The sequence below is a fragment of the Vidua chalybeata genome, chromosome 6 (assembly GCF_026979565.1).
Source record: "Vidua chalybeata isolate OUT-0048 chromosome 6, bVidCha1 merged haplotype, whole genome shotgun sequence".
Lineage (NCBI taxonomy): Eukaryota > Metazoa > Chordata > Aves > Passeriformes > Viduidae > Vidua > Vidua chalybeata.
Window position 1 is genome coordinate 28,631,220 of NC_071535.1, and position 26,055 is coordinate 28,657,274.

A 26,055-nucleotide genomic window follows, 5' to 3' on the forward strand; every position below is an offset into this window, starting at 1 on the left:
CGTCGGTTTTCAGCATCTACCAGTCTTTTTATTTAATATCCACGCTGGGGCTGCACAGCCGTGACCCTACGGAGGCGAGGAGGGAGCACAAGGGGCTCCCGCAGCCCAGCTATCTCCCTCGCCCGTTTAAGGATGGGCGACAATAAATGGCAGCTGGAAAGAGACGGCAAATGCTCTTCCCTCCTTCCACATCCTCGGGGTCGCAAGTTGAATTTCAGTCTTGCCGTGCGTTTTCCTCCTCCTTGGCCTCACTTCCATTGTCAGCGCGTACACGGCGTGTTTGCCGTGCCGAGCCGGGGGCGAGGGCTGGCTGGTGGCGGGGGGAGTCGCCCCTCGGCTACAGGGACTCGCTAGTTAACATCCTGCTGTTCCTGGAGGAGATGAGTTATAACGGGACCAGCATCTCCTTTATCCGTTTGCGCTGGAGTCGTCATAACAATGCACCGAGGCAGAGGTGAATTTAGTTGCCCAATGTTGAGAGCAGTGGTCTGGCTATACGTAGTGCATGGTTACCCAGCTACGGTAATACGGGTGGGCACCACTGTCACACACAGGCACTAACTGAGACGCTTTATAGTCTCAGAGAAGTATTGTGAACTCAGATAATTTCTTCTGCTTAGGGGTAAAAAAAAAAAAAACAAAAAACCCAAAGAACCAACTTTATGAAACAGGTTTCATGATATTTTGATATCCGTGCCAATGGGACATTGCCATAATTGCTGGGGAGAACACAAGTCTGGGGAACCAGCGTATCCCTGTTGCCTTGCACTTCTTCAGAGACAGTTATGGAAAGGTTCTCAGACTTGAGTGTAGCTGGATTTAGCAGTGGCATGAGGGTACTGAAAATTTTGCAGTTTCCAAATCAGACTGGGATCCTTTTTTCTTTCTCCCCTTCATTCATTCTATATATTTTTTCATGTTTTGATGGTATGCTTTATTGTTGATGGTGGGTAGAGGACTGGCATTGTCTATCTTGTCACCTTTTAAGTGTATTTAAAATAAGTGACTTAGGCTTTTGATCAATTGGGAAAAATTCTTCTTAGTGTCCTTTAATTAATGAGCTTAAAAGAGATCATTGTCGCTTAAGAAGTGCTAAAGGAATACATGAGGATTACTTAGGCAAGTGATTCCATCCTCACTATGTTGAGTTGTTTTCTTGGCAGTGGCTGTAATGCTTGGAATAAAACCCCACATTTTGGGTGGGTTATTTGGTAGCAGAGTAGTCGTTTTGCTCACTTAAGAAGAATGCAAGCAATAACTAATTGCTGTTCTCATGTGTTTGCTAATGACAAACAAATAGCCCATTAGAATTGACAATTCGTTCTTTCCTGGTTTTGTCATTTCTTTTGCAGTATTTCCAAGCAAGGTTGTAGTTGTCAGTAACCACGTTTTCATGCAGGGCTTTAGTTTTTTTTAAAGGGGTCTGATCTTTTCTGCATGCTGTGGTTACCATTGCAAAAAAAAAAAAAAAATCTACCTTTGAAATTTTATTGCAATATTATTGTTTAACTGAATTAAGGAACCTCTGTGGGTTCTTTGCTTAGAATAAAAGTAGATATTTTAAACTGTCAAAGGCATAGGCTAAACATTCCTTGTATAATGACGCAACTGGTTAGATATAAATGCATGAATTAGTGGAGGAGTTTAAAGATGTAACCTTTTGTTTATTTGTGGGTCTGGGGAGGAAAAATGACAACTTATAAGCCATATTAACCATGCATATCTCAATTTTTCAGAGGATGGCCAGTATTTTCTAAAGGTCCTCATACCTAGTTATGCTGCTGGATCTATAATTGGGAAGGGAGGACAGACAATTGTTCAGTTGCAGAAAGAGACTGGGGCCACCATCAAGCTGTCTAAATCCAAAGATTTTTATCCAGGTAGGTGCAAAAATTAGCCAATTCTTTTATTTTTAAATTCTCAGGCATGTATGTAAATTTCAGTGTGTTTCATATATTGATGGTCAAGCTTCCAGTGCAGCAGGAAGCATTATGTCTCAGAAAAGTATGTTTCAAAGTGCAATTGTGAATATAAATATTCTGTCTGTTTTAACTTATGGAATGGACTAAACTGGATACTAACTGCTTGAAATAAGTTTAAAGTCTTTCGCAGTATTTCTACAGAAGATTATTTTCATTAACATTGACTGCTTTATTTTTTATTAAAAAAAAATCTAGCTTTATCGAACCAATGTGACAGGTGGCGTAAAGATAATTGTTCGTTTGAAGTTTCCAGACATTATAATGACAATTAAGCTAGAATGAGTAAAAATGAGAGACTGCCTCATAAAGAATGGGCCATTTACTTTAAATCCATTATGTACCTTCTTTCTGCTTCACTGCTTTGTTCATTGGTTCTGGAGTGAAGTAAAGAGGACAAGTACTGCTTTTTAGATATTCTTTATATTATGTTTATCATGATGGTGGAAGAAAAATCTATTATAAAACTGAAATACTTTGGATGAATAAAAAGATTATCATTATATATTATCTGTATTAGTGCACATGAGAAGTTTATAATATATAACAGTAATAAATACCTGAATTAGCATTCCTCCTTTATAAGATTTCTGAAGAAGGAGTCGTATATGATAGACAAGATTTTAGCTTCTGCAGCTGAATAATTGGGGATTTTTTCTGAAAGATGAGCAAATTAGCATTCTGTAATTGAACTTTGCTCTAGAGGACTTTCTAAAAAGTGGTACAAAATAACATAGCTGACACTTTTGTGTTTTGATTTTGTTATTTTTGAAGAGTAACTGGTGGTTTAGAATTGAGTTGACTAGCTGTTGCTGACTTTTTTCTTTTGGAAAATAAGAGCTGCTTTGCATTCACTCTGTTTTAATGAGACTGAATTCTACAAAATAGCAAAGGCATTTTGTATGGATGTAAACAGAACACTAACATTAGAGCATTTAGCTTTTGTGTCCTCTGACTTTACTGTCAGGCAGAAGTGGATAACTTCTTGTTAACAGAGATATTTTCGTCTATTTACAAATATGATTGTTGATGTGGAAATTGTAATGCACCTGTTGTACATCTCCTTAATGAATGTAGATTATAATACTGAAAAGTCAGAGATTGAAGTGTTGAATGTAGATTTTTTTTTTTTTTCTGTTGAAAGTTACAGTTTATGAACTGGTGCTTGTTGCTTTTGAAGCTTTTTTTTTTTTAGAAAGGTAGGAAAAACATGATCCTTTATTTTGAAAGGTATGTTAGGATAAAAAAAATCAATGTAGAATTGTGAAAACTCTTGAAAGGAAAGAAATAAAGCATTCTAAAGAGCCTGATTGCAGAATTAATAACATAATCTGGGTAAAGAGCTGCAATAGTAAATTAAATTCACTGTCAATAGATGAAAATGAAATAGATTTTCTGCATTATACATGAGGGGTTATCAGATATGCAAGGATGTTACAGAAAATTGGTGTTTATGAAGAATATTCCAAATACCAAATTATGAGCCTTTTCATTTTACTACAGTTTATTTACACTCACTTGGAAAGGACGCTCCAAAGATTAGATCTTTTGTTCCGTGCTTGAGTATAGTTCCTCTATTTTCTGATTAAATAATTTTTTTTTGTGTGTGTGTGTAGGAAACTCTAAAGATGCAGCAGTAGTAGCAGAAGAATCTTTGAAAAATAAAAAATCTCAAAGTAGAATGACATGAGAAAAACATTTGTGACATAAATATATTCTCCCTTAAAATCAGCAGCAATAATATAAATAACTAGGACAGGGACACTCAAACATTTTCACAGTAACAGGTGCAAATAAAGTTCCAGTTTGACTTTATACAGTCTGCCTTGAATTTGCAGCCACGTTGTGTCATATGGAAAGTGAGTGCTTTAAGGAAGCTGGTGACTGATTACTGCTAAAGCATGGAACAGGGATGGGAAATGGATTCCAGCGTGGCTAACTCTTGTTAGTATTTCTGTTTGCATCTGACCACCAGCCCATGGAATTTTCAGAGGTCCTGTCATTCCTTGAGCTGATGGCTTTTGGGTTTCTTCCAGACTCTCTTGCTCATATAACATTAGGGAATACAAACCTTGTGAAAGAGCTAAGATAAAGTTATGATTTATTTTTCTTACGAAGTTTTTTAAACAATTACTGTTTTCCTAATAGATGTTACTTAGTCCTTACCTCTGATGCTTGTGATTACAAATATGTTTAATGTATGTTTTGCTGTGGAATGTTCTGTTGTTGAAGCTTCTACAAAAGTTTTCTGTATTTCCGAAAAGTTTTAGAAAAGTGAGTAAGTTCCTGTTTGGAAAGGAGGAAGGTGCTTGTAATACAGAAGTTACGAGTAGTTCCTATGATCTAATAGTGTTTTTTTCTTTTCCCTCTGTGATATAGGACTTCAGTATGCAGACTGATTTCTGTTGGAATTATTTTTGTGCGTCAAAAGGTGACATAATTACTGAAGAATTATATGGCAGCTTTAATTACAAGAAATTGAAGGGAAAATCAACTTTGCATTAAACATTTTAGTTTACAAGATAGGAAGCAGTATACAAATACGTTACTGTCCACTACAGTTTTATTTTGGAGTATGCAATTTATTGTTCTCTTTTCAGGTTACCCGCTGACTTTTTCTTGTTGTCTGGACTCCTGCAATTTGACTTTGGATATTCTGATTCTTTTCTGTTCAGGCATGTCCCCCAAGACTAGCAGAAATAACATTAAAATGGCAAAATATGCCCTACTTTTAAACTAAATGGTGCTGATCCTTTTGCATAGAAAGTACAGTGTGTATTGACTACTAGGTTTTGGTTTAAAAATTAAATACAGATTTAGCTAACTTGATAAAGAAAGTGGCTATTCTGTGAAGCTATTATAATTTATGTTTTTTTTTAATAATAGAAGAAAGATTATTTCTGTTGTGTGAAGCTGTCATTGCTTATGTGTTTCTCATTCTGCATTTTAGTGAGCACGGGACTCAAAGCCACTCAGGCCATGTATATTTCTCCCTTGCGAACGCTGCCATACACTCTGTCTCTCTCTCTCTCTCTCTCTCGTGCACACACTCTCTCCCTCTCCCTCCCTCTCTGCGTTCCCGCCCTGGTCTCTCACAAATGCACACACATGCACAAAATTATGTTACCTCACATCATGTTGTTTATCTTGCAACAGGATCTTGCCTGATCTGAACTTGGTTTTTGAATGAATTTGAACTTGCTCAGTGTTTTCCAGTTTATTGGAATATGATGTCATAGGTGTACTTAAATTAGATCATATTAACAGCTGAGATTAATAAAAGCATAATGAGTTGGGGATAAGGTTTTACTGGTTTTAGAAATATATTAGATGTGTTGTTCTTATAGCAGATTTCTAGTTAGTTGTTATATAAATGTTTGGAGAATATAAAAGGTGGGAGTTTCCTTTCCCATCTCATGTAGACAGTGTATGAAATATTGTGTGGCTATTTTGTGCTTTTACCAAGGGACTTCTATTTTTAGATGTTTTCTGTTTAAATATAATTTTTTAAAAATCATTCATGTGTTATGGGAGGTACTCTAGCTAATCTTTGCGCCAGTGCCCTTCTGAAAACTTTCTTATTCTGACTCTTAAAGACCTTTCAAAAACATTGAATGTATAAGTAACACATTAAGTTACAGGAATTTATAATTAATAATCTTATATCATCATTACTCCTATAAACTACTAGGAAGGAGAAAGGTGTAATATATCAAGCTTGGCTCTCCATTATTATTTCTTTTATAGAAATAGAGTTTATCATGTTAACTTATAACTCTTAAAAAATCTAGTAAGCAAGGAAATGTTTTAAAAATCAACACTTGAAATAATGTTGAAGTGAAATACTGCTTTTTCAGCTGTGGAAAAGAGTAATGGAGTTAGAAGCAAGAATGGCTTTAGTTATTAGCTGTCTGTTGTGCTGGTTCCTTTAAGGGCTTTGTCATACATCAATAAATGCATTTAATTTTTTTTTCTTGATCCTACTTTTTTTTCCTGAAGTGTTGACATTAGCTAAATAGATACTACATAAGTATAAGATTTTCAGATTCTGTTGTAAACATTTATATGAGTAATTCAAGGATAATGGGACTGAGGAAATTACTAAATAGTGAGTAGAGATTTCAGAGGTGGAATCTAGAGCTGTATAGATTTTTAAAATAATCACTGATCTTTGCACTAGTTTTAAAAAAAGAGACCAACCACCAAAAACTCCCAAGTGTTGATTGCCAGCTGTTCAGAGAGATAATTCTCAGTTGGACAGTTGTCTGTTGCCTGGTTACTGAAACAGAATAAAAAAAAGTTAGCTTGTTAGCCAGCAGGTCTGTAGTATTTTGCATTTAAAAGGAAGCTGAAACTGACTATGTAACTTAGTAGGATCTTAAGATTCTTACATATCTAACTTGTCCTGGTACTCTCACTTAGCAGATTCTAATTTGATAGGCCTAGAGAAATTTTGAGAAGTTAAAGTAGAAATTTGGCACTCATTTTTTTCTACTCATTTTTTAGGGACTTATTCATGTTAATGAGTAAATCAACTTTGACGTAGTAAATGGCTTTGGTTTGCAAGAAAGTGCTGTGTCTTTGTCTTGTATAGAAAGGTTTATAAGAACTTCTGACAGATTTGGAATGGTTAATCTAACTTTAATAAATGACACAGGCTAACAACTAACTTTGTTGTCAAAATAAAGAATAAATTGAGGACAGCTGTTATGACAGGGAAATGCCGTATTTTCAACATTTTCATTGTGATTGCTCTTACCTAGGTTTCAATATAATTGAAAACTGAACTATTTTCAGTAGGTTAGAAAGCTTATGTAGATGAAAATGCTTCTAGTAACAACATTGTTTGTTGATAAAGTTAGGATTTCTGTAAAGCAATTATTCATTAAAAAATAAATAAGACTTAAGTTTTCCCCTTTAATGAAGTTTAAAAGTTTCATACAATAATTCAATAGGTTTTTGTTGATAGATCCAAGTTTTAATGGATTGTTGGTAGAGAATAGGTGTTAGAGATAATATTTTAAAATATAAACAAGGAATGTTTGAATTGTTTATTTTCCTCTTCTCCCTTATGCAGTAAAAAAACCACGTGCTTGATTTTCTTAATGGATGCAACCGGTAACAAGCAACATCTTTTTCAATTTCTCTTTGATCTTGTTTGTTCTTTAGTTAATTTCATTAGCTTAGATATTGTCCTCAGTAGTAGACTAGAGAATTTATTTTGTCAGTGATCAGTATCTTTTTGGCCAGGGAAGAAAACCTTGGATTTAGTAAATTTGTCAGGCTGGCCTCCAGAAATGGAGCATAGAGTGGTTGGGGAAGAGGGCTTGCACCTTGTTGCTATCACATTTCTGTCTTTGGACACAGCTCTCACATAAAATTAAGCAACAACTATAAAGATTTGACTGGGAAATATTTTGAAGACTCATTGCATCTTGCAGCAGTGCAGTCAGCTTTCCAGTCCCTCTTTGAATTTATTTTTTTCTTAGCATTTATCAGTAGGCCAGTGGGAATTAATGGCTTGGTGAGGAGTATTGTAGTTGCCAGTTGCCCAGTGCTGGAATGCTGCAGGTAATTGGGCTGGACTGGTGAGAGCTGTGGCTGTGTACTTCTCACGTTGCACTGCAGCTGCTGCTGATCTTAATTAATCTGACCCTCAGAGGCTGCAGTGTCATGGTATAAAACACAGTGCATATTAGAAATTGGAAGGCTGCTTTTCTGACTCTTATTGATGGCCATTATTTCTAGGTAGGCCTTTTGGTTTTTCTAATTGCATTTGTTTGACACTAGCATAAAATCCTTAATGTACTTCAATCTAAAACTGTAATATGTTTTTTCTGTTTAACAAATCTATCTGTTGAGTAATGAAGCTGATGCACGTGTTTTTGAAATGTCATGGTTATAATGGATTTAGCAACAATATTTCTGCTTATTCTGGCTACAACTATTGTCTGTAAATTAAAAGAGTTATGCTGCGTCTGGTATGAATTTCTGGTGTAGTATACTATGTTCTGTAGTGGGAATGCTTAGTGCTTGTTTTATTTAGCCCAGTCTTGTGGTTAAGGACTTCTAGTAGCATGGAAAGATGGAAAGTTGGAATTTGGTGTTGGCAAATGGAATCAATTAGTGTGCTGTGCATGTGCAAGGTTTTTAATTTACTGTTGGTATATGGCTGTCTTCATTCTGACTGCATGACATAGATTTAGGAAAATAGGAGGTTCCTTACAATTCACTCTTGTATTCAGGGTGATTTTCCTTCCCCCAGAGGAAACATCAAACTATACTATAACCTAGAGATCTCATGAGTGTTCAGTACAGATTTGTGTAGCTCTATTCCATCTCATTTTTGTTTTGATTTCAGAGTTTCTCCATCCCAACTTATGGTTATTCATGGCATTATAAAGATCAACTACATTGCTTATATTTTGATTAAAATAGAGAAAGGATTGTCAGAATACTCTTGCTTTTAATTTTCCCTGTATTTGATAGACACATAAAATATTTTAATACATAAAAATCACAGATCTAAATTCCTACCCACTCATATGAACTTGTTTTCACTTTAACATATTGATAATTATGGTAGACACTCCAGTAAGATTACTTAATATTAGGTGTGCTGCTCTTGATAACAGCCAAGCATTGCAATTCCTTTGCAAGAACTTAACTGATCTGGTGGAAATGTCAGTTTAAGGCAGTCTTTGCAGATAAGTCTATGAAAATCAGCTCCCAGCTGGACAATGCTAGCATGCTTTTGTAGCCTTTGAGTATGGATTTATCACTCTTAGCTTGAGCTAGTTATTATTCTTCTTGACTTCTGAATTGCAGTAAATTTGTGTAAGGTTTAAGTGTTCTGCATAACTGATGGACAAAATATAGTCTTCTTTGTGAAAGGTTGGAGAACTTTTCTTCTAGGTTGATGATCATGAACCTAGGTTAACATAGGTGATGTGAGTAACTAGCTGTGTGACCAGATAGCACTTGAAAGAGCAGTATGTTAGGGACCAGGTTTAAAGTTAAACATTGGTGGTATGACTGACCAGGAGTCAGATCCTTTGTAAGTGAGAGATACTCTTGTCAACTTATGTATATGAAAGCGGTTATATAACATCAGCATTTGTTGGATGTAAAGAAGTATGAATCTTGGACAAATTTTCATATTTACCTGGTCTTATAGATTTTGATTTTGAAAAGACTAAACATCTGTTTTTCATCGTTGATCTCTCACTGCATCCTGCAGGGCCTGTCATCTCAGCATTGACAGGATCAGATGAAAAATACAATCGATGTGTTGACATTTTTTTGAGAATCACTCAGGTAAGATTACTTGTTATACAGAACTACAGTGAAATTCATGGCTGCTGCTAATGTTTCACCAGTTGGAGCCTTTGCATTCTCAATCATTAATTAAATTAGATACTGAGGTTCTCTGCATGTTTCCTTGTTTCTATTTTAAAAGCACTTTTTGTGCCTTGCTCAGTGCCATTTAACTCTCTTGTAATTTCCCACATAAAGAGCTTCACACATTTGTACTATTTTCCCCCACATGATAGAGTGGCACCTGTTTGCTTGAATCAAGAACCATAGTGCACACCTCCAAAGCTCTTGGAAGACTTGTATGTATTTTTTCATTCTCAAGTAGTGACTTTAGTCATATTTAGATTCTTCATTGGCAATATGGGGAAAAAAATTCTCTGTAGAGAACCAGATAATCAGGTGCAGCAGCAATTTATCATCTTCCTGGTGTGTTCTAAATTCTGGCTTTCAAATTGCACATGAAAAATTACAAATATTTAATGGAATATACAATGGTGGAGTTGTTATTTTTATAACATGAGTTATTGGAAATATTTATATTAGGTCATGCACTGGAAAAGTAGGAAATGGCATGTGTCCATTCAGTTGGCTTTGTTGAACATCCAGTGTACTTACAAAATTAAAACTATTATCAGAATGTATTCCAAAAGAGTTGGGCTATGAAATGTCATGGCTGTGAGGGAAAGGGGAGGAAGGACCAGTTGGGCCACATGCTAGTGTTGGAGCTTGATCTAACAGTGGTTTACATTTTGTCCCCATCTGTAATCTGGTGTTAGGAAATGCCAGGGTGTAGGTAGGGTAGAAGCAACAGCAATTCAGGTGCTGCCATGGATACAGTTTTGGCAGTAGTATTGAGCTGGAGTTATAGAATATTTATGTTTTATTGTAATCTGGCAGTCTACCAACAATTTTCCTGAGGAACAGGAAAAAAAAAAAAGGGAAATATGTGGCTTTTTAGTGGAGTTATGACCTAGATTTGAAAAAAACTTCTGTGGGGCAAGAGAGGGTCTTCCAGCATTCTGTCTGTGCTGATTTTTCAAAGGTCTGCAATGAAACGCTGCTACTGGATGCCTTAAAGCTTTATAAAAATGATTTGTTGCAACTGTTAGATGTAGAACATGTTTGGGGTTTGTTTTCTGCCTTGCATGTGTGTGCACACTTCAATCTTTGTATGTCTTCTACTTACATTATTAGGTGAACACTTGGCAACTCTGTCAATCTAAAGTAAAATTTGTATTTCCCAGGAATTCCTTATACATATGTCATTTCCTACTTCTGATTCTTTTACTGTGCGCAGCAGTACACTGAAGTCTGCCAGTTTTTTGTTGAGATTAGTCTTTATCAAATAACATAATTTTCAGCATAGCTAAATACTCAAAAAAAAAAAAAGGAAGTGTTAACTTTACAAAGATTCCTTTTAGGGATATTTGTTTTTGTGTTTTTTTTTTAAATGCTGGTGATGCCAAGTGCTCATCTAGTATTTGCACTACTTTTAACAATAATAAAACACATACTTTATAATTTTATAAGATTTTTGTAAGTTCTGTATGGATACATCTATGACTAGCTGTTCTAGTAAGTGCCAACATGATACATTCTGAATGAATTATTAATGAATAATTTTTTTATTTTTTTATTTTTTTCAATTTATTGATTCATAGCTAGAAAGATGGTTCTTTCCCTGAATAGCTAGTATTTAGCTAGAAGGAAAAAAATGGTTCCTCTGATTTTAAATCAGAGTGTTAAAAATATTTGAGTGTATGTAGAAATATGTATAATTGCTAGTCTCAGAACATTACTCTTGCATGCCCTTGATGGTAGAAAATCAATTAAATGGGCAGCTATATTTGTCTCATTAGGTTTCCTGTACCTTTGGAAAAAAAAAACCCTTCAGTTTATGCAAATATTTTATGCCTTTTAGTCTAGGAGACATAGAATGGATAGTGGTAACAAGGCTGGTGTTTGAATTAAACAAGATCTTTATAACTAGTTTATTTTTATTTCAGTTTTTTTTAGTAGTGATTTCTTGATTAGTAACAAGATTCTATTGTTTCTGTATTATTTTTTCTAATGGCTCTTTTGTCTGGTAGTTATTACTAGTTGAAAGAATGTTAGTTGTGATGTTCAGAAGTAGTTCAGTTCTGTCCTTCACACTTTATTATCTTAGCGCTTTCTGAAATCTTCAGTGCAGACATAAGGACACAAAATTTAGTCATCCAGAATTGCAAAATAAGTACCTTGATATTTCCCTTTTCCAACACACATGAATATGCTCAGAATAAGGAAAAAGAAACTTCTCTTTATTTATTCACTTTGACTATTTTTCAGTGGAATCATATGGTGTATAAAGGACTACCATGCTTTCCATGTTGACTAGCCCAGGAACATGTGAAGTTTCACCTCGTGTGAAATTCTTTGTTTTCTTTTATAAAGAAGTCTCTGCTTGTAAAGTTTGACAACATTGTATTGGTTATCTGAAGATTTTTGTTGTTTATTGTCAAGAATTTTGTTTTTTATTAGGTTAGCTAGTTCTGATTTGGTTGCCTTGTTTCTCCCAGTACAAAATTTCGGAAGTGGTTACAAAAATTCGCTAAGGGTTGCAGTATTTCACCTGTAGTAAGACTTGATGAACTTTTCCTTAAAAATATGCATATAGTTAGATGGGCTCCTAAGATAACCCAAGGACTTTTTTTTTCTGTGAAGTATTGACACATAGGAGTTCAAAGTGGGTGGTCTTAATGCTCTTGGTACTTATTAGCATGCAAGTGTCTTAATTTGGATGGGTTTTCCCTATAAAGAATTCTAAGAAAGCATACAGGAGTTTTGGTGTAAATTAGTGTATATTTGTAGGACTGGCTTTGTGTTACATGGTTTTTGTATTTCAAGCTATGGTTACTTGGGAGGTGCAGATAAGCTGATGGTGATCATCTGATATTCAAGTCAAGTGTGCTTAAAACTACAAGTATTGCAGGAACTATATAAAATTCTGTATTTTTAGGATGACCAACTTCAGTAGGTCTAGAAAGAGGTGTGATGTTGCAATGCTGATTTATAGAAAGTAGTGCTATTAGTAATTATCTGCTGAATTGTGATGCAGTTTAATGGCTAAACCAAGGGAGAAAGATGGCATACTTTGTGATTGATGCCTGTTTGAAAAGGAACAAGTGTATCTGTAGGTGTTCAGGAATCTTCTTAGGTAAGATTCTATGTAGTGGGAAAGACCAGTATATGCAGAAAAACGGAGAAGATTTTATCACTCCATATTGAATAACTTTAGAAGTTTCACTCTGCTTTAAGAAGATTCTCTTGTGTTAATCCCTTTAGAGAGCAGTAGTTTTCACATAGCGTTTTCACATGCTGATTTTAAGGGGGTTATATTTTCCCCCATTTCTTTGTCCTTTGCTCAAAAGCAAAAGGTTTTCATATTGGATTCCTGTACAGATGTTTCTTGGAGTTAGAAATATGAAAAGTTAGAAATTAACTTGTGTTGCCTGCTTCAAAATATGGGACATCCCCAATGTTTTCCCTCTTCCACTGGGGAAATTGAGGAATCGTACTGGATGGACCATGCTAGAGTGCTGAAGGTAGTTAAAAATACATATTTAATCCAGAAAATACTATGTGTGTGCTGCTTATTTGGGGAAGTCAATGATTGTCTGAATAAGTATTTAATTTCAATTTTTAGTCTTTGAGTTATTTTTAGAGCTCCAAGTTTTCCCACTACAAATCTTCTGAATCTCAGTAGTAGTTCAACATGTCTAAGTGCTGAAAAATGAGTAGTTTATTTCATAAACATTTTAACATGAATATTTTTTTACTACTGCTTTTATACTTCCTCTTTAGAATAGGAGTTCCGCCATTAAAATCATCACTGATGAATTCAGTGAAACTTCCAGTTTTTAGGTAGGGTGAAGAAGTTTGGATGCAATCAAAACCTGATGAATTGTTTCCCATTTTTTGTTTTGCTTGAGGTCAAATATTCCCCTAGAGGTGACTTCTGTTTCTGTTCTGTTTCTCCAGTTCTCCAGGTACCATTCTTCCATTTTTGCACTGCTGAAATTCTAGTACCTTAAGCAAAAAGAAATAAAAATTCTTTTTTTTCTCTTAAGCATGAGGACTGGAAATTATAAATTTTTTCCTGTTTGCTGCTACCTCCCACAAGAGTAAGTGGAGACACTTGCACAAAGGCAGTAATAATACCAACAGTTTCTGTATAAAAACATTAAATTCAGGTAAGTATTGAATTTATGCAAGGTGGAATACACCTCCAGTCTACGTAGTCCTGAAGTAGTGTGTTTAACATAGGGATAGATGATTAGTAGTGAATTTAAGATATATATATATATGCTTCTACTTTGTCTTTTGGTAAAAGGCTTCTGTCTTTTTGTAGCAGAAGGATGTTTAGTTTTGGCTTTTTTTTTTTTTTTTTCCCCTGGTGCTCATTTATGGTAGCTAAGATTTACTGCTGCCTTTTCCTCTGAGAAGATTTGTGTTCTCACCATTTTCTAGGCTTGCAAACAATTGTAATTGAACTTTTCTCAGCTGGCTAGAGGTGTTTGAATCTGTATTTGGAGATGTCTTTCTTCCTACATTCAATTCTATTATAGTCAATGAAATTATGGACACAGGAATAATGCATGTTTTTTCATTTATAAATAGTTATTCAGATATTTATCAAAAAATAAGTATATTATACAGATTACCAGTATGAACTTACCAAATACACATATTTTCCCCTTTTGGGATAAGAGTTTTGTAGTATTTTCTTTTAGTTCATGGTCCCTTTGCAAAGAAAGCTACACTGTTTTAAAACTTCCTTTTAAATTTTAATGCAGATATGTAATCCTTTACTAATGCCAAAAGCAGAGCAAGTGATAAAAATTTAGTGTATATTATCAATGATTTCTTGGAATTGTTTTATTCTTTGCTTAAAAATGGCCTGATTTTCTGCTCTGGCTTTTCAATATATTTGTAAATCTGTTCAATAATTCCATATAGGAAAATACTGTCTTTATGTTAATGTATGCCAGTCTTGCTAAAAGATACATTTTAAAAGAAGTGCTAGATCTAATCCAGATTCAGTTACAAATTCTTTTCAAACTAAACATTTTCTGAAGTCTCTTTCCATTTGCAAATAATTGCTCTGGCTACAACTACCAATTTTTGTCTTTTATTTTGATGTACTTGATTGATTTTAGCTTTGAAAGGTATAAATCAAAATTTATGATGTATGGAACTGACTGAATTATCAAAAATTATGTAAACAATTAATGGGAATGATTCTGTAAAGTTTTAATGTGAAATGCTTGGGAAAGCTTTCTAAAAATAAATTCTAAGGATATATTTGCATTTTGGCTTAAAAATAGTAATCATGAAGTCAAATTGCCCTATTTTTGGTTATTATTACATAAAGTGTTTTGACTCATCTTTTAGAAGGATTATTTGGACTTTTTATTGGGGAAGACTTGAATTATGTATGGTACAAATCACGTCTATTCACCATCCAATTTTTCATTAAGAAAATTTTTAAGTATTTCCCATATTCTGGGTAGTACAGTTGTTTAGGCAAGTCTTTATTCTTTTAATAATATTGTCCTTATTTTTTTATTGAAAATAGAAACCTAAAATACGTTGTGGTGTTCAGTTTCTAATGCCTTTCATATTATTTCAGAAAAAATTAAAAATCATTTTTGCATGTGTTAAAATTTGAGCTTAATAGAAACCTTTTGTAAAGGTAATTGCAGGTTCAAGGACTTTATGCACATTTCAAACTGGAAAAAAATGGGGAGGTATGTTTACTTAAATTCTTGTATGCATAATTACTCTCATGTTTGTGATGTAATCTCTGTTTTTTAGAGTAAGACAGTATGTTCAGAGGTATCCTGATATTATCTGTTTTCTGTTGAAATTATCAAGTACACCACCTATGGTTTGTGAGAAATAAGGGAGACAGTGGAAAATGCATTTGATCACTGAGTGGCATATCTTTATTTTTTTGTCATGGACAAGAAACAAAAGTATTTGGAATGGCTGCTACACGGTTGTCTATTAAGGTGCTAGCTGTTAGCACATCTGATTTTTATTGTCTAAAAATACATGGTCCTGTTTGAGTTGGAGAGACTAATGTTATATAATGTTTCCTGGTAATTGTGTGAGCTCTTTGCTTATTTTCACAAAGAAACATTAAAAAAAAATCCCTCTGAACAGCTGAAGTGACATGAAGCACCAGCTGGGGAATCTGAAATCAAATATTTTAGAGCATGATTTGTACTAAACTGCAATTAGAATGTATGATTCTGCACTAGCAATTGTTCTGAGTGAGGTCAAATTGCACATGAAGGAACACAAGTGATGTCTGTTTTGAATGCAACTGATGTCTGTACACGTGCTATTTCACAGTATTTTTTATTCACATGCAAAACTGGGATAATGACTAACTTGATTGTTTTGTTTGTTTATTGTCAGTTAAGACTTAGTGTGTCAAAAGGTGAATTAAAGAATTGAAAGAAAGAAAAAAATTGAAAATACCCTTTTAGAAAAACATGTTCTTAAAAATTTAAAATTAATTTTTCACCCAAATATTTTAATAATAGGAAAGTTAAGAGCAATTCTGAAACATCAGAGACTTGTTCCAATGTATTTTTTTCCTCTTTTAATTTTTTTTTAACCTGTGCATGTTAGAATTGCAATATTGACCTACTGGTATTATAAAAAGATAGCTTTTTCTGTTTTCAGAAAAAACTGCATTTTGACACATTGTTTAAAAACTAGAACAGCTCTGCATATGAAAACACAAACTGTGATAATTAGATAGTATGCCATATGTGGTAGTTTAAGATGGCATATATCTCAAATGGCATGTTTAATGTACTGTATTACTGGAATTAGTAATTTTACAGCTGAGAGCTGTTAATTCTGTTATACTCATTGCCTCTGATGAACCTGTAGGTAACGATAGAAGACATTTTTCTTTGCAAAAGCCTGTTTCTGATAAATTAAAACTGTTGTAAGCTGCTGTATTTTTAATGGAATCTTTGACTAGTGTGTGTTCCTCATAATATTTTAGGTGTTTCTAACTACGTCAGAATTCTAAGATTTTCTGAAATAAAGATCCAGTTGGTATTGATGGTTGGTCACATTTTTTGCTTGATGAAATATATGTAGTCAGGAAAGAAGGAAGGTCTTTTTTTTTCCACATAGCTTTTTTTTTTCTCCCCACATAGAACTTCCCCCACTTTTTGTTAGGGTAAAAAATATTGTTAAACCTAAGTGCTTGAGAATTATTAACAGTGGTAAAAATCCACAGACCTGTGCATTCCACAGTGTAGCTGAATAGAACTCACTGGTCGTGAAAAGTCAAGGTAATCAAAAAAGTCAAGACTTTTGAGTACAACTGTGTATGCCTGAGATGGAGTTAAGTTTTCTTATTCATAGCAGCTCGTATGGTACCAGGTTTTAGAGTTGTGACCAAAAAATGTTGACAATACACTCATGTTTTAGTTCTTGCTGAGCAGTGTTTGCACAGTGGCAGAGACTGCTGTTTGTGACTCTGCCCACCTCCCCAGTGAGAAGACTGGGTGTACAAAAAGTTGCCAGGTGGGTAACCTGAGCTGTCTCAAGCTACTCCATGCCATATAAGGTCCTTGCAAAAGAAAAGAAAATGAAATGGTGTGGAGTGTTCAGCTAGCATTTTGCTCAGAGAACAGCTGGGAAATGGTCTGCCTAGGGACACCGGTGATTGCCTTTGCATCACCTGTCTGATCACAGAATCATAAAGGTTAAAAACCACTTAAATCCAACTGTCGTCCCACTAGCAACACCACTATGTTCACCATCAAGCCATGTCCTAAAGTGTCATACCCACATTTTTTGAACACTTTGAGGGAGGGTGACTCCACCACTCCTCTGGGCAGTCTATTCCAATGCTTTACACCCTTTCTGTGAAGAATTTTTTTCCCAATATCTAATCTAAACCTCCTTGGGTGTGGCTTGAGACCATTTCCTCTTATCCTGCCACTGGTTGCCTGGGAGAAGAGGCCAGTTCCCACCCAGCTACAATCTGCTTTTGGGCAGTTGTAGAGAGCTGTAAGGTCTTCCTAAGCTGCTTCTTCTCCAGGCTAAACAGCAGCTCCCTCAGCTGTTCTTTATAAGACTTTGCTCCAGACCCTTCACCAGCTCTGTTGCCCTTCTCTGGACACACTCCAGCCACTCAGTGCCTTTCAGGTAGTGAGGGGCACAAAACTGAGCACAAGATTTGAGGTACAGCCTCACCAAGTGCTGAGTACAGAGAAATGATCACTTCCCTGGTCCTGCTGTTGCTAGCCAGGATGTCATTGGTCTTATTGGTCACCTGGGCACACATAGGCTGATGTTCAACTGACCAGCAACCTCAAGTTCTTTTCTGCCTTTTTTGTGGGTTTTTTAATTTCTGCCTATTTTCATTTACTTTCTATAATATTTTTATCCCATGATTTTTCTTGATTTGCTATTAGTATTTTCTTCCCCCATTCTGCTGGGGAAGGGGAGTGGGCAAGTAGCTTTGTGGACTTATCTGCTAGACAGGATATAGCCCACCACAAGGATTATTTATCTATTTGTGTAGTGCAAAAATTCTGTCTTTCTAAAAATGTAAAGGAGGGTGAAAGACACACCCACAACTTCACTCAATTTTGTCTTTACGTACCGGCAAACATTACTGAGGATTGTAAAAACTAATTCAATTTACAGCTTTTGGTGCTGGTTAGGTCCTCATGTGTTTTCCACTACAGATCTCGTTGGTGTGGCTCTAGGCTGGGTATACCAAAGGAACATAGTATAGAAAGCAACAGTGAGAGATCTTTTGGGAAGGAAATTCAGGTGAAACATTAGAAAATAGGTGTGGAATGGGCTTCATGGTTTAGGGACTCCATTTCTCTCTTGTCTTTCCCAACAAATCCATAAAATCTCATAATTGTTACCATTTTAATGCCTTCCACCTGCCCCAAAAGTGAGGTGATGCTGCCAGTTCCAAGCTCCTCCACAAGAGAAACGCAGTGGAAAAGGTCTGAAACCTTTTTACTCACTGAAGAGATGTCCTAAATAAAAAAGGATAAGGGTGACAAAGGAAAATGTGCCCTATAATCTTAGTGCCTGTTTGTATTAGACTATTCAAACAAGCTAGTGGGAAGGTGAGACTTTGATAGCAAAGCAAAGGGGATATTTCATAAGAAAATGAAATTTAGTTAATGATAAGAATTGCTGTTCTTTTTGACAGAACTATTAACAGAACATGATACTCTGTAGTCATACTTTTGGATCATTAAGTCCAATTCCAGCTTATTGCAGGTAGCTATCATTCATAACCCCACTCTATGAAAGACCTCTCAAAGACAGGTAAGAACTTTGAAAATTGCAGAGCTTCATTAGCACTGGGATTTGCTGCTCACTCAGCCTTTTTTCATGAAACATGGTTCCTTTCACAAAAAATATGGTATTAAGATAATTTTTTAGCTTTGAGAAGTTCTGATTTAAAAGTCAAGTGACTGAGTGGGGTGTCACATGAATATCTGATCAAGTTCATAAATTAATGTGTGAGTTGAACATCAGTTTGATTGGTAATGAAAACTGTGTTGGAGTTAAGCATGGCATTCTAGACTGTTCACCATTATCTTTAAACCAACCATACTTTCTTCTAATTTGCATGATATTGTGGTTATATTTTTATTCATGTTCTGTATGCTCCTCAGCCATTTTAAAGCTGGTTTTCCTTCTGTGTTTCAATTTGTGGTTTTCTAATTATAATTAATATTTGTCTATGGAAAAGGTGATCAGTTGTCTCCACCACCCTCCCACCCCCTTAATTGGAACAGTGAAACTTACACTCAAGTAGTTGAAGGGTTTCAGATGTTCAATTCCCTGTTGTTAACCTCTGTTGTAGGTGAAAAGGCAGTGGAAATGGGTTTTTAATCTTGTAATTAAATGCCACCAGAGTTGTGTATGAGCAGATCGCTGACGAGTGCTTGCTAGACCACATGTTTAAGAGTTTTGCCTCCTTCAGGTGTTTTACTGTCATTGACTGTAGCTAATCTTTGGTCTCTGGGTGATTGCTCCTCTGGTACTACTGCTACCACTGCCTTGGCAACATAGAGTGTGAGGGGAGATGTGTTTCGATTTGTTGTAGTGCCTTTGCAAAGACAGGCAAGAAATCAAAGCAGTGGCTTTTTAACTGTAAAAATTTGGTCCCATTTAATAATACTTTCATGGGATGAAATAGCTCTTTCTCTAGCTCAGTCTCAGCAAGTTTCAAAATAAAGCTTTGAGCAGTATCTGTAGTAATCGTTATAAAAAAGGGACAGAACTTTTTATTTTGGATGGGCATTGCATGCCTGTGCAAATGTAAAAATTAGGTCATTTGAGAGATATATGTGCTCATGTATATACAGTATGGTGTTATGTTAGATACTTACCTTTTTGTTATTGAGTTCTGGTATGACTTTCTTGTCATTTCCATCTTTGGTTTTTCTTTGTTGTTCACAGCAGTTGTATTTTTGGTGTAGTTCACACTGAAATGCACAGTTTGCCTGAATGATGATGATTTCTAGAAAAGGGACAAGAAAATGGAACTGCAAAGAGAAAGCACTTTCAAATAGTTCATTCAAGCAATGCTCAGCTACTTGAACTCTAAACTCCTTGGCTTAAGATTTGTGAAAAGTTATCAACTTCTAAATTGGAATCTCAGGAAATCAACATCAGGATATTTTGTGAAAGGAGAAATTGAGTACAGGGAGGTTTCTGATTGCTCTAGACCTGTGATGACTATTTCTTCATTAAAGCTGAGGATTAGGGAAATGTTTAGTTTTTAGACTGGTTTAGTATTTTAGATAGAAGAACTATTTAACTTTTCTAAATAAAAGACATTTTTGTTCTAAAGTAGCTTTTGTTAACAGTACTTTTTTTGTAGAGGTCAGTAATTTTTTTTTCTTAAACTTTTATTTGATCAGCTTAAACTTTGAGTGACTGCAGCTGTACTTTATAGCACTCTAAATTTCTATGCATAGCTGAATAAGAGAAACAAAAGTCATTGAATTATAAACAACAACTGCTGATTTGGTAGTACAGGAATTTTGTAATAAAATTTATATTAAAATCTTTTCAGATTATGTTGCATGCACAGTTCTACTTTATTTGTAACTGAGGGGTAATTAAATATAGATACTTTCGTGTATAACAGAAAGTTTGGCAGTTGTAAGTTCTTACAAAGTTTTGTCGTAAGTGATGCTAATACCATTTTTACAGCTGAAAGTATTTTACAGTTTAAGATTCCCTTACAATATGTGCAGTGGGAGATTGTGTATATTTTAGATTTTGTGACGAAAACCTGATCTCTGCCTGCTTCCTGAAGATGATGATTGTATCTTGACTGATTATGTAGGAACCCATAAGATTCCCATATTCTGTCCCAGATAGAAATGCAGAACAAAAAATTGTTTTTATTCAGTCGGTTTACTCCAGTCATTGTTTAGGAGACAAAAACAGTTTTGGAATTAACTTCATGTAGGCATGTGATACGTTTTATGTACACACCACATCTATGTGCTTATATGACATTGCATGAAAATTTTTAAATGTGAGATAGCAACCTTATAAGTGCATTTGTCTAAATTAAACTTTACGGAATGAGTTTGATAAGTTTTGTCATGAAAACTTACGTCTCAGATGGAATCAGAAGTTAGGGGTGTGGTTTTGTGTGTGTTTTTGGTGTTTTTTTGAACAACCTACAAAATTAATAAAACCTTTCCAATTACTCTTTATATATGTGCAGCACATGTGTTTTTAACAGTTATGTTAATTTTTAGTTTTTAATTAGCAATCAGGATACGTAAATATTAAAAGGGTGCAGTTGCTTTGTGACTGTCATTTAATCTTGCCTGAATTGAAAAGCTTTTTTAATGATAGTTATGATAGATGGTACTTTAAAATATGGAGAACTAAAGCTCTTTACTCCATTTAAAAGAAACTATTCTTTTTCATTGATGATTGATGTGGAGGAGAACTACCTTTGAATATTGTAACTGTGGTGTTTTTCTAGAAATCTTATAAATTTAACACACTCGATTTATCCCTTATTTTACCCAGTTTTTCTTCATCATTCAAATACCACCAGCATTTTACTTCCTAGAATGAAGCTGCTAGTCAAAGTGGAGAGCTTTGCCTCACTTAGTGGGCATCTAGTACTCTAGCTTTCTTTCTTCTGCTTGTGTGTACTTGTTCAGTGGTCTGTGAACTTTATTTTTTCATGCAAGTGCTATACTGGATTGATTTCTAAGAGGTAATCCTATCTTCAATTGTCTCTTACAAGGAGCTACAGTACTTTTTGTAATAGAGAAGTATCTCTATTCTAAGTATCTACAGAAGTAGATAGAGAAGTATCTATATTTTTATATTTTCCTCTTCCCTTCTCCCTTATCTCCTGCAAATTCTTAAGGACTTTCCACCTTGTGAAAACTAGATTCAATTACAAATGATGAGTAGTTCTGAATTTGAAATTCTAAAGCATCATGTGTCCCCCACAAAGTGCCCAAATCACTGCTGAAGTGCCCAAGCTGCTCCGGGCTGTAAATGTTCCTGTCCACTAACGTCTCCTGGTCAGCTCCATGGTGGGTTGGGAGGGGTTTTAGGGACTTCTGGTGGGACTTTTGTGGCTCCTGGGGGCAATTGTGCTGCTGGGAGGAGATTTGGGGGCCTGCTGGAGGTAACTGGGATATACTAGGAATGAGTGAGTTCATCCTGGGGGCAACTGGAACCATGCTGGGGTCTCTGGGGTGACTGGGAATTAGCATGCTGGGGGCAACTGGGATATACTGGGAGTGTCTGTAACCATACTGGAGGAGACAACACTGGAAACAGCTGGGACCATGTTGGGAGCAACTGGAGGCAACTGGGAGTGACTGTGTCTATACTGGGGGCCACCGAAGTCATACTGGCAGTGTGTGGGACTGTGCTAGGGGTGACTGAGTGCAACTGGGATCATACTGGGTGGAACTGGGATGACACTGAGGGGGATTAGGATCATACTGGGAGTAACCAGGTGCATGTTGAGGGCAGTTTGGACCAAGTTGGGGACAACTGGGATATGCTGGGAGCAACTGGATCTGCACTGAGGGTGACTTGGAGTGGCTGTGGGCAACTGGAACCATGCTGGAAGCAACCGGCAGGAAGTGGGTGTGACTGGGAGCATGCTGGGATCAACTGGGATGTACTGAGAGAGACTGGGAGTCACTGGGTCCATAAAAAAAAAAACTTTCAGAAAAAAAACTTTCTTAATTTAAGTATGTATTTTGTGTAGTTGGTCATGAAAACACTTATGAGCAGGGAGAAGGTTACATAAATGGAGGAAAAATTCATATCATTTAGGTCAGAATGTGAAGAACTTCAGTTAACTAAGGCCCTGAATATTCAACTAAGCAAGGAATTATACATTGCAAATATGTTTCTTGGTGCATCTGTAAGGTTATATAGATAAAAAAAGAAGTTTGCAGATTCAGTGGAATAATTTTATTATTTTATTCTAAAAGTGTACTTTACCTTTGGTTATTACTTATGCTGGCTCCGGAGCAAATGAGGAACAGTGGTGCCTTTTTTACAGTGTACATAGGAAAATGGCCTTTGAAAAGCTAAGGCAAAGCTGATGTATAAAAAAGTATAGCAAATCTGCATGTTCTTTATTAGTAAAAAAAAAATACTCCTGTGCAAATATGCAAGGACTTCATTCCTACTTAGAAGTGGCACTGATAGATTATCTAGTTGTCATAAGCACTGTCTTTATATTCATGTGATATGCTACTAGGGGGAATGCTGTTTGATCATGATATTGTGGTACTTATGCTTCAGTACCAGTACTACATTTGGTTATTATTGGTATTCTCCACTATTGTTTTAAAGACAGCTTTGAGCTCAGTGGTTGAAGTTACTGGTTTTTTTCATGTGTAGATATGAACAGTTGTAAACTAAATTTGACCATCTGTCACATTGAGAGTGTTTGAAAATTTAGTAATTATTTCAAACATTACTGGTGTAAATTTGATGTAACTAAACCCCAGACTATTAGCTATAAGGATTCTTGTATTGCAGTGCAAGAACATTTATCAGTTTCTACTACTTATCTAATATTTTTTTAATATCCCATATTCTAATGTATATAACTTCATGCAAGTGTAAACTGAAAGACTAAAATACCATAGAATTTACAAACAAAGATAAAGAATAATTTAAAAGGACCTTTTGGATAATACTTCAAGATGATTGGGACTGACTTCTCTCTGCTGTTTGATAAAATATTTTATTATTTTTAAGTAACTGAGAAAAGGGAGAGTGGACAAACATTGCTGATAGCCATTTGCACAACATTCCTATTTATGCACTTTTTTTGTTCCAAATCTCACAATACCTAGAACAAAAATGTCTGATAGGTGTTCTAAATGAAGTAGCATCAAATTGTAAGGACTATATTGAGCAAAATTCAATTTATATTTTAAAAATTGGAATAATACGTACAAAAACAATATCTATTTTTATAGCTTCATAAAAGATGTAACCACATATGTTTATTGGCAGAGTCATGTTCTCTAAATCAGAATCTTGTGTACCTAAATGAAACCCAAGGAAAAGAAGAGTTTGTTTTAGGGAAATACAAAGTTGAGAAGAAAGGTGGTCAAACTGTACAATAATAGTTGTCATAGTCATTTTTTAAACTTTGATATTATCCATTGAGGCTTATTGTGATGAAATTAGTGGAAATAAGCAAAGTGGTATCTCACTCATAGTTACATCCTAATAGCTAATTTCCTTTATTTTGTCTGCTTTGTGATTTAAAAAAGGGAGAAAATAGGAAAAATTCCTCATGCATGTATATATAAATTCCAAAATATTTTGATCTATACTGTCTCCATAAGTCATAGTAAAGGAAAAAAAAAGATGATAGGCTTTATAGCATGTTTGGAAAGTGAGTTTGTCAGAAGTATTTTTGTTAGAGATTAATCAAATGTAATGGTTATCTTAAAAACAGCAGTCATCTTAAAACTAATAAAATTCTTAGGTAGCTGTGGTAAAACATAAGTGAAACCTGATTTTATGAGGCTCAAAAGAATTGCTGATATATTTTCCCCATCCTAGCTATGTGTTATAAAATGGAGGAGGTAGAATGGATTTCCTTTTTGTTTGCATTTTTTTGTGTGTGATTTTAAGTAAATAGAGACATGCTGTTTGAAAATTTTGCACTTAATAATTTGTTGTCATAGGTAAATCATCTGACTTATTTTCTGATATATCAAATCTTAAGTGTTTAATCTATTTCTTTTTAAAGGTATTTTACATAAGGCATAATTCTATATGGCATGTCTAGGTTGCTGTAGATGTCTGCCTTTTTTTGTGTGTGTGTTAAGGGGGATGCTGATTGTTGTTGTTCCCTGTAAAACATATTATTCTAGTGACAAAGATTAAACCCAAACAAGTTCCAAATATTTAGATCTCATGGGTTTGGGAAATCCCAGACACTTTTAATTTTGTACTTACAAAGTAAATCTCCTGAAGAAGCTGTGAACATTTGTACAAAAAATTGAATGCAATTAAGCAGCTAATTATCAAAATCAAATTCAACCAGGTTACCTGCTGCCAAGATTCCTCACTTGAATTATTTAGGGAAAAAAAACTTAAGGAACCCATTGCAGGCATATATTAATAAACATGTTCTAGAGTACTGTAGTGTCTGTAGCCTTCTGATTCTCATGATAGCTTTGTGTTAATGCAAACTCACCAGAAGTCTATTATTTCTGTTGATGATTTGAAGGTATTTTGGTCAAATAGCAAAATTGAAAATGTTAGAAGTGCCTGTTTCTGACAACAGTCAATTTACTTGCAGTGTGGGATTAAAAATTAGATATTAAAAAAAAAAGGCAGGAATGTAGAAACTTGACCTCCTTATCAGGCATTTACTGCAACTTTCATTGAGTTATCATTGTGAAATATGTTTTCATATGCAGTAAGTAAATTTAGGGCAGTGGGAAGCTTTCTTGGCTTCAGTTCGTCCCCATATTTTTCCTATATCTCCCTTTTTTCACTTTCCATTTGGTAAAAAATTTGGATGTGGAAGGGAAGGAACCATATTCCACAACACTCCCCATTAATGTGATCACAGAAGGTCACAATGGTAGTGTATGCAGAGTGTGATAAACATACTATTACTATGTGAGCAGCTGAACACTGGGAAGGTGCACTAAGGAAACATCTTTCTGTAATGATGACTTTTTTTTTCAGAATAGAATGTTTCATTCAATATGGTCCTTCCTGCATTCTTATTTTCAATACAAACATTTCAATCAAATGTATTTGGGAATCAGGAAAAGTGCAAGATAATGAGTGTTCTGCATAAAATTTAATGGTGGTCCAATTATGCCTGAAGATGTTTTAGGTCTTCCAAAAGACAGGTGTAATAATGAAGCAGATGATTAACTGTACAGGTTCAGGTCTTCTGTTGATTAAGAAAGAAAAAGTATTTGCCCCATACCTGTTCTATTCTTCTTGAAAGTTAGACTGTTAACAGTTTCAAATCAATGTTACTAGCAGACTAAAAGGGAAGACTATATCATTGAAGTTTTTTTTTTTTTTTTCCAATGAATTTTTTTTTCCCAATTTTTTTTCCACATGAATGCAGCATGTTTGTGTTTCAACAAACATGATTAAATGTGGTAGAGGAGAGTACTTGCTCTTACTTTTCTGGTAGTCA

At 35.0% G+C, this 26,055-nt stretch overlaps 1 protein-coding gene across 3 annotated transcripts in view; it reads left to right on the forward strand.

Moving 5' to 3' along the window:
* Positions 1-26,055, forward strand: part of NOVA1 (NOVA alternative splicing regulator 1) — a 142,299-nt gene that overhangs the window by 357 nt on the left and 115,887 nt on the right. For 2 of the 3 annotated variants that reach the window (XM_053945584.1, XM_053945585.1), the window contains exon 2: positions 1,737-1,880. In XM_053945584.1, the coding sequence (XP_053801559.1) occupies positions 1,737-1,880 (144 nt within the window). Of the gene's footprint in view, positions 1-1,736; positions 1,881-26,055 lie in introns of those variants that run through there. The other variant, XM_053945586.1, reaches the window with a different exon arrangement.